This window comes from Electrophorus electricus, chromosome 2 (genome assembly GCF_013358815.1).
Source record: "Electrophorus electricus isolate fEleEle1 chromosome 2, fEleEle1.pri, whole genome shotgun sequence".
NCBI lineage: Eukaryota > Metazoa > Chordata > Actinopteri > Gymnotiformes > Gymnotidae > Electrophorus > Electrophorus electricus.
In genome coordinates, this window is record NC_049536.1 from 6,532,442 (window position 1) to 6,544,948 (window position 12,507).

Below are 12,507 nucleotides of genomic sequence, written 5' to 3' on the forward strand. Positions count from 1 at the left end.
GGCCAACCAAGAAGACATTATGCAGAAGAAATTACATTGATTCCTTTTACATTGCCATAAATACTGTCTGCAGGTTAGTGTGACATGCATCTACAGAGATTCATTCTTGCAAATCACAAAGTTCATTTGCAATTTCATATCCTACTACCACTACCACAACTACTACCACTACCACTACTACATCTGCAGTGCCTATAACGGTGAGGTGAAATATGCGTTACTACTAAGTTGTACCTCTACAAACAGGACTAACAAAGAAATTTCACCCATTAAAGAGCCATGCAAGAGGTAGTGGAGGTGACAGTGAAGAGACTGATTGTGATAGGCCTCTCTTCTGGGATCATTTAGGTAAAGATTCCCCAGGCCCTCTTCCCTTTCCCCTCAGACAGGCCCCGTGTGGTGTCTGTGGACCAGACCCCGACTCTCTCGAGCTGGGCCGAGGAACACACAGCACGTGCGTGGGCGGGCGGGAACAGCACGCATGCAGACAGTGGAGTGGAAGGGAAGAAAAGCATGTGCGAGAAGACAGGCAGGTTTAAACATAGTGAGCGAGCCGGGCCGAACCCAGGCCGAACCTGGCTGTGACCGGGCCCAGTTTCTGGCGGTGCTGGAGGCGGTACCTTTGGATCTGGGCCTGGCGGAAGCGACAGGTGGGGGTCGTGTGTTGGGGGCTGAGTGAACTCAGCATCGGGCTGGGGGTCAGGTTCTGGGGCAGGGCTGTTAAGGGGATCAGCCTGAGGGGTGCCAGGTGGCTCCTTGGGGTTCATACTCGCTAGTGCTGTGGCGGGTTCAACAGTAGGGGGCGCTGCTGCTGCGGCAGAGGGGAAGGAGGGCAGGGCCACAGCAGCCTCAGCCTGCTGTGGAGTATGGGGCAGAGAGGTTACCAACCACCAACAGCACACGCACACACACACACACACACACACACACACACACACACACACACACACACACACACACACACACACACACTGCCCTTAAGGCTTTACTCTAGGTCGGGTATGAACCGAGTATATGACAGCTCCGTGTGGCCAAATCACAAACTCAGCATGTAGCCTACTATTGTATTCGCCATTTAGCAATTGTATCTCACAAGCTGGTCATCAAAAAAAATAAAAATAAAAATAAATAAATAAATAAGAAAATACTTAACTTCACAATACATGGGAAAACAGGCAGTGCACATAAACACACTGCACAGTTTCCATAAACAAATAAGTACAATAAGTCAGCCTCACCCTTTATAATTACGATCTTCATAATCCAAAACTACACACCCTGCCAGAGCTCATGTAGCATACCTGCTGGGGGTTGGCCATCTTAAATCCAGCAGGGTCAATGCGGTTTAGGGGCTCCAGCTGGGGCACAGTGTGCTGGTAGCTTGGGTACCCAGGTGGGTCCTGGATGACGGGAGGATCCTCACGCACGGGCTCGGAGGAGCGGGTGATGGCAGGCTCACTGGGCAAGCCCACCTCATCATTCATGGTTTCATCCAGCTCCTGGTCGGTGTAGGCCCCACCTTCTGTGTCCGTGTCCTCGTAGTCGGACGTGTGGCGGCTGTCTGTGCTGTACATGCTGTACTCGCTGCCCGGCGCTGAGAGGTAGGAAAGGCGGTCGTCGTGGATGTCCAGGTCATCCTCAGGAGCTCCGTCGGCCTGTGGACGGTGAAGGGTGCTTAACACAGCAAATGGTAAAACCCAAGTATACTCTTACACAACTTTAATCTAGCTGCAAAAAACTCTAAACTTCCTTTTCTTTTTCAAACAGGTTTTAAAGGACACGTCACACTGGCTTAAAGGGCAAATGGGAGCAGTCCAGCTCTGCTGTGAGGCTTTTATAGTACACCTGCACACAGCCATCCCTACCTTGCCTTCAGAAACCCAGACCAGCTGGTTCTGCTGTTGCTGAATGGTCTCCTTCAGAGCTCCATACCACCCATCATTCATGTTATTCAAGTTAATTGTTGCTAAATGGAGAGAGAGAAAAAAAAGATTAACTCTGCTGCCTCATGCACCATTGCTAGAAATACTCATGCAATAAATCCAAGAATAACTTCTGCCCTTTTGTACTAAAGTCTTAAAGGGTTTTGATTAATCAAATGGTCGTTCACTTTTACAGTGCTTCCCCTCATCTCTCGCACACTTACTGGTGAAGAGGTGATGGTTGTTCTTCCTCAGCTTCAGAGCGCGCTCATACAGTTTCCGGGCGCTCTTTCTGGATTCAGGGCAGAGCCTGGTCCTCATGTTTTTCACACCCTGCTTGCTATCTGGGTTCAGGAATACTACGATTGGATACCACTGGGCATAGTTTAGACGGTCCACGGCATTAGGGGTGATGTCCAAAACCGCATGCTTATCCTAGTAGAATACACAGAGCATACATGTGGCTAAAAGTGAGATTCAGTAGAAAGATGTTTGGTTGGAAAGAAAAGGACCACACAGTGGACAACTAAGTATTCTGTGCCTTATTAAGAGCCATGGTACTCACTCTATCGATGATCTGCTTAATGGTATGAAGACGGATGATTCCAGAACTCCGCTGGTCTGTACCTGCATCTCTAGGTTCACTCTCTGAAGACGAGAGACCAAAGCTTATTTCATGATGTCTAAAGATGTGTCTTAAATGGTTCAGGGAAATTTGTAGTATATATTACTGACATAATTCATTGCTGAAGGACGGTGAGTTGTAAGCACCTGAAGGGTGTTATAACACATTTAAAAACACAATGAATAAATCCCACTCACTTGCAAGCTCAAAGAGGTCTGGCTCCTCCCTTGAAAGTTTCTCTCGGGCAACATCAGCAATGGGACCAAATATTACCACAGGTCTCAGGAAACCAGCTAATTATACAACAATGGAGCATATTTAATTAGTGTAAGACAATCCACTGGCAGGCCTTCACAGAGGGTAAATGGCCAAATGAGCTGAAATAAGTAAGCACTCAAACAAAGAGAAGATAACTGAATACTGAGTTTGTGGAATCCAAGTTAATAATGTGGTGGTAAACAGTCGTAAATAGACACTCATTCTTGGCAAAGATAAATATTTTATTGCAATAATATTATGATTAGGCCAACCGCTCACCTTCTCGGAGAACAACTCTCTCATAGGCAGGGAACTTTGTCTGGACAGGCTGGGCAGAGAGATCCTCTCTGCTCTTCCTCAGGTTCCTCTTGGAGCTGCGCAGGCCACGGAACCTCCAGAAGTCAGCCCTGTCCCCTCCTGCTGTCTTAGGGAGCGTGTACTGCACACTGGACAGCTGCTCCGCTCTGAAGAGAGAACAGCACACTGATTCCCACTTAACATATGGTAACAGTGAATCCATTTTCACTCTTGTTTCATGAGACAAGCACCATACTATACAACTGAAATACTAAATAATAAATAAATAAATAAATAAATAGAAATCCTGCACCGGTATGGTGTTAATTATCTGGTTCTGACTCAGGTTTTTTGTCAAAGAAAAATACAGCAAACACATTAAAACATCCTCAACCATGTTTGATGCTGGGGATCATTTAGTTAGCACCTGTTCTTGTTGGGGATGATGCCCCTCTCCACCTCCTGGTGGTTCTTGCCGATGCGGATGGCCAGCCAGGATCCCAGCTTGCCGTTATACAGCGTATCCACCACTCGGAACACCTCGCCCTTATTAAAGCTCAGGCCATATGGAGACTCCTTCTCGTACTCAAAATGAGTCCTGATGTAAAACGAGTCACCCACATCAGACTCCACAATTCGTCGGTACACTAGAAAGCAGAGAGGACAGCGTCAGCATAGAAAAGGAGGAAATACTGGGTGTGTTCTATAAAATGTTAATGTACATAAAGCGTAAGAACATGTTTGCTGGTTTCTTGCAGTCTTTACAATAAAAAAAAAAACCCTGACAAGTATGTGATTTGTCGTCTAATCACAGTATAATTAGACAAACAGGCACAATGTTGAACAAAACAGTAACTGGTAGAACAGGATCCTCACCATCCTTCTTTTTCTGGGCAAGAATGGTGACCTCCTCCCCTTTGGGCAGATCCAGAAGAAAGAGCACAGCCTCTTCTCGAATGATGTTTGCAAAGTCTACATTATTTACCTGAGAAGGCACAATTGTCCTTTAAAAAAAATAACCATTTCTTTGCTAAAAAAAGTGTCACTGACCAAATCAATGATCACTTTGTCATACAACAAAAAACCTCAAAAGAACACAACCCCCCCCCCAATCAACATAACTTAGAAAGTGAGTGTGCTCTAGACAAAAGTAGGGGGTCATACACTGTTCTCAATAAACAAGGAGTATGTGGGAGGCATACAAAAGGTACACACAGAGCAGGCAGCTGTTGGCTGCTGGGCCAGAGAAGAGCCAATGTCACCAGGGAAACCACCATGAAAAGTGCAAGCATTCTGGTGCATGCTGAGGCTGAACAGCATTTATACAGCAGGCAAGGAGCGTTCTGAGAATCAAACCCTCATAAAACTTGGGCTGCCATCACAGAGACCATAAAAAGGTAGTATAAAGCTAGAATACGAATTCTACCCACCCCCCCCTTGAGGCCTTTAAGTACCTGCTCATATCATTCATCAGAGCTAAAACACCCTTCAGACGGATTATGATGGGGAGAGGCGCAGCCTGGACTACTTTTACAAGAAAGTAATAACTGGAATTCCTTCATTGTTTTACATAATTGCATGCTAAGATGATTCCTAAAGAGCCATGCCCATGTACAAAAGCAGTCTGGGTGACTCCCTCAACATGAGTTATGTAAAATAATTAAGAAATTCAAGTTAAGCTACTATCACCACCATATCAGCACTTCACTAAAATAATTCATTTTGCGGTACCGCAAACAGAGGGTAAGTACATTTCTGTAATCACTTCTGAGGTTGAGCCATTATTGTTGTGTTGATTCCTCCCATAATTAGCAGTCATTTAAGAAGCAATATGTTAAATGTTTCCTACATAAAACGTCTGCAGTAGAAAGATAAACATTGTAACATTAAAGTAGAGAGCTACATGTGATCACCAACTACAGAATATTGCACACACCGTTTTAACATTCAGTGAACAGACACCAATCGGTTTGACTGTGTTTACTAGTTTTCTTGTAAACAATTTACCCCATAAAGTTAGCAGGTGAAATGTAAGCTCATCAAAGCCTATTTTGGAGTCAGTGATGACTATAAAAGGTTCTACTTGTTCATGTTTTCCTGAGTTTTACATGATTTAAATATATTCAGGAGTACTTGAATGTACTACAAAGTGTTAGAATATTCAGAATCAAAATTCCAAAGGCCTGCTAAAAGTCTGCAGATGAAGAGGAGAATGCCAACAGGGTTCTCTGGAGGGCTTTGAGGCTGTTAGCCATAAACATGCAGTTCTGGCCATAGAGCCATTTCTATTTAGATTTAATTTGAGGAAATGTGGGGCGTGAACTAAACTGGCATTAAAGACTGCAAATTTTTCTGGAGGCACAAAAAAGGGGGTCTCTTGCTTAACATTTTGTGCAAAAAAAAAAAGAAAGAAAAAAAAAGTTAGTCCCTGCTTCTATTTATCACATTTATTGTTCAATTTGAAACTGACAAACATTAAATGTTCCTCCATTTTGATCTTTGATTTTCACTTTCAGTACTTCCTTACATTCAGTGAAACTTTTAGTTACAACTCCAGCAGGTTACAGAGTGTAACCGAAAATTGGTGTGAAAACAGCAAGTCTTGAAACTGGTCCTGTGGCCATTGTAATGCTATGGGATATCTTGCTCCAAATTGCACTGTGCCTCAAGGCTACAAATCACATGTTCTAAAACTGGCGATGACATGGCTTTGCAAGCAGATGTAGTAGGCAATCACCCTTTGATCTGTGAGCAGTTTTGTGTTGTGTCAGTGAAGAAGAGGGCTCACCCTGAGTATCTGGTCCCCCTCCTCCAGACCCTCCTTAGCAGCAGGACTGTCCTCCAACACGCCAGCCACAAAGATGCCCACGTCATTGCCCCCAGCCAGCCGCAGCCCCACGCTCTCGCCCTTCTTAAACTTCACAAGCTTCATACTGGGCCTGGAGAAATGAACCCCAAACTATAAGATGATTAAAATACCTTCATAGCAGGGAGCATTTCCAAAGTGTGTATGGGATTAAAGAAAGGGCTAAAAGATACCGCAGAATACTGTCATCATGTGCTACACTGGGCACAGGGGCGTCAGCTGGACTAACAGGCAAGTCCACATCAGGCTGGCCGGGCTGAGCATACACAGGCTTTGGCTCTGTGGACATAATGGGAAGCTCAAATATGAAGGCACACACACACACACACACACACACACACACACACACACACACACACACACACGGGTCCCTACTAAGGGGGGGGAGAGTGTACAGGACATCCAGTGCTTGCATTCAAATGCATTCAAACTTACATGTAAATGCACAAATAGCAACAGCTTTACTGGTGACCATGTGTGGAGTCACAAGTGGAGGAGGGTGTTCTCTTGAACTCTGACCTGGCAGAGGTGGGAGCTGTTTGTCCTCCCTGGTCCCAGTCTGCTCCACTGCTTTAGAAGTCTCCTCCACCATCTTAGCTGGCAGGGGGAGAGGCTTCGTGATGCGCTCCTCTTCCCGACTCCTGTGACTGCAAACACAAGGACAAGCCTTAGAGTCAGCTTTGCTACCCAGAGAAAGACAAAGAGCAAGCTTTAGAGTATAGTTTATTCTCATCAGACCAAGGTCATCTTCTCCAAGTGGCACCCATTCAACCCAAGTAAAGACAATTGAGGATGAAAGACCTAAAGAACACCCACATCCTACACACCTTCACAATCATGGCCAATGCCAGACGTACAGCAGAATTAGTAGCTTTTCGACTGAGTTACCAGTAAATACATTTAATGATTAATACATGCCTTTTCCTTGCCATCATGCCCAAGCAGAGAAAAATAAATAAAGAGAAAATAAATAAATAAAAAAACAGTGTTTACAGTCTGAGATAATTAGCTGTGTGAGGAGTAAGCCAGGAAGACTGCGAGAGAAGGGTGAAGCTTGGCTAGGGCAGTTCTTGAAGGTCACAGCTGTGTTTTGCTGCTCCTTTGTTGAGCTATATTTAGAGTAGCCCATCTGATCTGGAGTGATGGAGGAAGAGAGAGACAGAAAGGGGAGAGTACGCAACTCCAGGTGCAGTGGGCGCTTTGGACCCGAGTGCTAAATGAGAAAACGGCCCTTGAAAAATCAGCACACGGTCACAGAGCTCCAGAAAGTGGCCATCCAGTGCCCTTTCGTGTCAGAGTGCCCACAGGGAGGGGGTGCTCACCGGCTGCAGATACACCTCCCAGCCTCTGTCTCAGTGCTGGCACTCCACATGTGGTCCTGTTTTATTCATGACACTGATGAATATTCTACCCAGCAATTATAGTGGGGGTAAAAAGGGGGTTCTTTGGGGACACTGAAGGTAAAGCGTGTAGTAAAAGACAGTACTACACCTTATGGTATTAAAATCTGGATGTTCTCCTGACTGATAAAATGTATAAAGAGATGAGTGTCAAAAGCAGGTTTCCAATTCTGCTGGACTACAGTATTGCACCATAATGAAGTGATGCAGGTTTTCCCTTTATAGGAGCAGTCTTGTTGCTTCTTTTGCAGTGGGCAAAATTATTACAGGAGTATGCATGACCAACGAAAAGAGAAGAAATGTGGTTCAAGAAAGCTGACACTTCTACAGGACACATGCCCAGTGAACTAAACTGGCAAAACACCCACACGGGCATGGCGGGAGAGGTGAGGAAGGAAAGACAGCTAACTGTCAAAGCTCTCTGAACACACACTTCTCTCTTTGCTAACAGGCCAGCCGGCCTCCAAAAGCAACCATGAAAGAACAAGTGGAAAAAAAGAACAAAACATCTCATTTCTTCCTAGATCTGCCCTTCATGCCAAGGCTTGAAGACTAAGATTCCCATTTAAGACCAAGCTTGTCTCCAACAGTCAACTTTCACTGTCAAAAAAGCAACTGACAACTCGCCTTCCATTTCAATTATTTGAAGAGACATCTCTGGTTCATACTTCCTTAAGCACATATAGATTCTTCAGCAGACAGTTAGAGACAGGGTTTGTAAACATGTGCTTTGAACACTGCTAATTTGGCCCACAAATCAATCGGGTGAGTGTTAAGTTAGTGTGGATATGCATAACTAGATAAATGCCCATTTCTTTTGAATGACTTTTAAGGCGATGTATTTCCACACAGAATTCTGAAAGAGGGTTATGTCCATTAGTTGGTGATTACTGTATCACAACATGACCTTTGTGAGGCTCCAAAATTTCACATGAACTCTAAATTCTGTGCATCAATGCCCTGGTGACTGAAAATCATAACCTTTACATGTGGAGGGAAGAAATTCCATTCAGTTAAAAGAACTGGGTAAAGTTAGCATTGCTCTTAATGCTCTCTTATTCCCTGCTATGATTATGTCACTTCATCTAGGCTACTCCTAACTGACTGGAAACTTTAGCATGGTTCGATGCTTCAGAAAGATTCCTCTTTCAACAATTACAGGTGAAGCTTTCTTTGGAATTTCAATAAGTGCCAATATCACAGAAGACTGTGAGTGGGAATTAATAAGAGATTAACAGAAGCAGCTGAAGCCAAAGCTGCTTTACTATAAAACACATAATCCAACACTACATGGGAGGAGAAGGGGAGGGAACAAGATGAATCAGGAGAGAGCTCTCCAACCTGCCGTTGCTGATCTGTGGGGGGGAATGTCTGGAATGGTCCGAGGGCTCCGAGCGGCGGTCTGGCGAGCGAGAGCGACTGCTCCTTTTCTTGTCATGGGATCGGTTTGAGTGATCAGATGCTACTGAGTGTATATCAGAAATATCTGCGTCAAAGACAAAAAAAAAAACAAAAAAAAAAACAAGAAATAAAATAAATAAAAAGCTTGCACCTACATCTAGTCTCTAGACATGACTGGAATCACAGCCTATAACGTAATCATGTTATGCTGTTTAGCTTTCTATATACAAGCCTGTCAACAAGGCTGAACACTTTTCTGAAGGAGGATCAAAACCAACCATCTCTGTCAGAAGCATTTGCTGAGGGGATGCTGTCATCCAGGTCAGGGATGTTGAGCAGTGTGGCTCGCTCATCTCTCTGCACAACCATCTTCAACTTGCCTTTGGACCGCTCGATCAGTTTTTTAGCATCTATCAGGGACAGGTTCTCTGTCACTGTGCCATTTATCTAAGAACAGATAGGACCTGGTTAGGGGAATTTTTACACTGCACAAAAGTTCAGTCTATGGAACTAATCAGTGTTACCACATCTTGCTCTCCTGACTGGCCTCCAACCTTCGTGTTCCCCCTCTGTTCATCTGTTCATCTACAGGCTCTCTCAGAGCTGCTGTCTCCTGGCTGTCCTGATCTCTCACCTTCAGCACGACGTCTCCTTCCTGGATGTTGCCATCCCTGGCGGCCAGGCTCTCGGGGGAGATATCCTTCACGAAGATGTGGCTGGCCAGGCGAAGACCATATTCTGCTTATAAAAGTGAAAGCAGCAGCAACACATGTGCACCATGTTAGCATCACAGCTACCTAACAGTCACAGATACAAGTGCCTTTTGGGTCCTCTTCAAGCACATTCTTTCCGCATCGCTTCTTCTTTAATAAAAAAAAGGTTACAGAAATTCACTGTACACAAAAAGAAAATAAATGAAAGGGCTATTACATAATGGTTGCACAAAGAAACCTCTGGCTCTAAGAGAAGCTGCTGATCAGTTCAACGGGATGGAAGCTAACCTTCATTCTTGCGGGACTTGACAAGGGTGACCTTGGCTGGGCGCGGAGGTAGGTTGGAAGACACGGAGTGGCGGTCCGAGCGTGGAGATAGACTCCTCTCTCTGGAGCCGCTACGTTCGCGCTCGCGATCCCTCCTCCCGCCCAGCCGCTCGCCCCTGCCGTTGCGCCGTCCTGTGGCCCCGCCCCCGCCGTACGCACTTGGCCCACTTCGCCCGCTCCGCACCTCGTAGATCTCATCCTCATAGCTGTCATCATCGTCGTCGTGCTCTGACATGGTCTCACGCTCTCCATGACGTCCCATTGGAACCTGTACCTTCCTCTTTCGTCTGATGGTCTGAGGAGAAGCGACGACATTCGATCTAATCTAATTTCACAATGCTCAGGTGAATGACACCTCATTAAAGTTACCCTTAATTCATGAAGACTGCATGTATTCAATTCCTGTTCCTTCTGTTATAGAACACAGGTGCCATCCAGGTTGTGCTCAAGTTAGAATTTTTTTGCTCAAGATAAAGTTTTGAGCTGGACCTGAAAATCTGCACCTAAACTCATGGGGGGGAAAGTGTGCTTAAAATTCAGCATATGAACTGTGCCGTCAGACAATCAAGCTTACTATTTTTGCATTCTTCCCACTCTTCCGCAGCTGCTGCACTGCATATGCATGCTCCACATTATCCATGGAGACCGCATTGACCATCACAACTCTGTCATTCTCCCTGTGAAGACATGACGGAACATGATCCTAAGTAGCACTCATGCTCAATTCAGCGGCAGGCAGCACAGGCTAAGCCTTGCATCAGCAGACCTTTCATATGTTTACAAAATAAAGAGGTGTGTGAGAGGAGAGGAAGAGGTGGAGAAGACTATCTTACTGCAGCAGGCCTTCTGCTGGGCCCCCCTTCAGCACATCCGAGATGACAATGGAGGTCTCTCCACTCTGGAAGTGGGGGTTGTCTCTCCCACCTGAGATGGCGATTCCAAATCCAAACCCTGGTGCCTGGATGTGGGGGAAGGAGCTCAAATGATTATCCATTGGAAAGACCAAAGAAAACAACTCCCTAAAGAAAATAGAGAAAAGTCAAATTTCACTAAATTATATGCAATAGATCTTAACGTCACAAATGGAAAATAGAAAACAGGTACCTATAGACAGAGAGAGAGAGAGAGAGAGAGAGAGAGAGAGAGAGAGAGAGAGGAGAGAGAGAGAGAGCACACGAGCGAGCTAGCAGGATGCAGAAAAACAAAAAAAGGTATAATTGAGACAGGATGCCAGAGAGATGAATGAGGGAGAGTGATGGTCAAAAAGATACAGAGAGAGGGCACAGAAGAGCAGAGAGTCCTTAAACATTAAATGAGCAAGAAAAACAAGGAGGAGCACACTGCTGCCGGTAGTGACGTAAAACACAGCACATTTATTCAGTGTTCCAAGTGGTTTCTTGCTGTCAGTTACAGACACCAACATTAACATTATTAAACCCCACAGACAATACTGTCTAGGATTAGTGCTAGCCTTTCACAGTATAATCAATACAGCTGGACTTAATTAAACTGATCCTGCAATAGTAGTACATTTTAAATAGTACATGTTAATAATATATTTAACATACTTAAAAAATGAGGCCATTGTTTTAAGCATTTACCATGGCCACCGTACCTAAAATAGCCAAACTATAAATTAATAGAGCACAACAGCTTGATTCTGGGTTCATAAAAAGTATTAATATTCACCCTGTGTAGAGTTACTGTGTGCTGTTCCCATATTACTGTCTCCTCCATTGCTGCACTCTGCATTAGGAAAAGAGAACAAGAGAAAACATTCAATGAGATTAACAACCACAAGTTTAATTAGTTCTGTTCATCACCCCGAGGAGGTGAGATGCATTCCTTAAAATAAAGATTAAGCTCACTATCAGCATGGCATTAAAATGGTTCTAAATGAACGAGCATGTGTGTTGTCCTTGGACACCTATTAGCCAGTGCATGACTGCTTCCTCCCCAAGAGCCTAAATGACCTTGCTGTGCTGTACAGTAACAGACAGGAGGAACAATCTGACAGAAATATCCATATGAGGCTCAGACCCTCTATGTAATACCCTGAGCCTCAGAAGAAAAGATGTGCAAGCAGTGATTTCTTCATTTACTTGTGCATCATTTTTGCAGCTGACACAAAGAAGAGGAGGCAGGTTCACAGCAATGCCACCATCAGATCCTGGACTATGAGGTTCAACCAAAGGAATGGGATGAGGATAAATCATTTTTTAGTCTGGACAACTTTTTTTTTTTTGCCAAGGATACAGCAAAGCATACTGATAATGAATCAACTAGATCATGTTGCTTTTTGAAACGAGTGATCAGTGAGGAAGAAAAGACAGTGAATGTTGGTATGAAATACTTTTTTAGTGTGAGCATTCTATTCACCCAGTCACTGCTACAAAAAGGGCCCACTGAGAAACTGTAAGGTACAAGCTGGTGTCATTTTATATCAAGTCTAGAGGCTACATATGGCAGGACATCCATGCACAAAGGGGTGTTTAACATGTCCTTCACACTCACACACACACACACACACACACACACACACACACACACACACACACACAGTCATCCTTCATATCATCTCTTGCCTCACACATGTAATTTTTACAAGCTTGCCTGAGATTAGTCAAGGTGAAAGCGGTCATGTACATTTGCAATACAACAGCTACGTCAACCAAGTAAGTTAACACAATGTTAGTCA

General features: G+C 44.6%; 1 protein-coding gene across 11 annotated transcripts in view; it reads right to left on the minus strand.

Moving 5' to 3' along the window:
• tjp1b (tight junction protein 1b) overlaps positions 1-12,507 on the minus strand; it is a 57,555-nt gene that overhangs the window by 5,647 nt on the left and 39,401 nt on the right. For 5 of the 11 annotated variants that reach the window (XM_035536625.1, XM_035536618.1, XM_035536602.1 and 2 more), the window contains 19 exons: positions 11,499-11,555; positions 10,643-10,767; positions 10,384-10,486; positions 9,771-10,104; positions 9,404-9,510; positions 9,048-9,216; positions 8,710-8,854; positions 6,488-6,615; positions 6,142-6,247; positions 5,891-6,041; positions 3,979-4,087; positions 3,530-3,749; positions 3,085-3,269; positions 2,745-2,840; positions 2,488-2,570; positions 2,147-2,357; positions 1,866-1,966; positions 1,302-1,655; positions 621-857 (listed from right to left, as the gene is read on the minus strand). In XM_035536625.1, coding sequence (XP_035392518.1) covers positions 621-857; positions 1,302-1,655; positions 1,866-1,966; positions 2,147-2,357; positions 2,488-2,570; positions 2,745-2,840; positions 3,085-3,269; positions 3,530-3,749; positions 3,979-4,087; positions 5,891-6,041; positions 6,142-6,247; positions 6,488-6,615; positions 8,710-8,854; positions 9,048-9,216; positions 9,404-9,510; positions 9,771-10,104; positions 10,384-10,486; positions 10,643-10,767; positions 11,499-11,555 — 3,021 coding nt within the window. The remainder of the gene's footprint in view (positions 1-620; positions 858-1,301; positions 1,656-1,865; positions 1,967-2,146; positions 2,358-2,487; positions 2,571-2,744; positions 2,841-3,084; positions 3,270-3,529; positions 3,750-3,978; positions 4,088-5,890; positions 6,042-6,141; positions 6,248-6,487; positions 6,616-8,709; positions 8,855-9,047; positions 9,217-9,403; positions 9,511-9,770; positions 10,105-10,383; positions 10,487-10,642; positions 10,768-11,498; positions 11,556-12,507) is intronic. The other 6 variants (XM_035536650.1, XM_035536648.1, XM_035536610.1 and 3 more) reach the window with 3 other exon arrangements.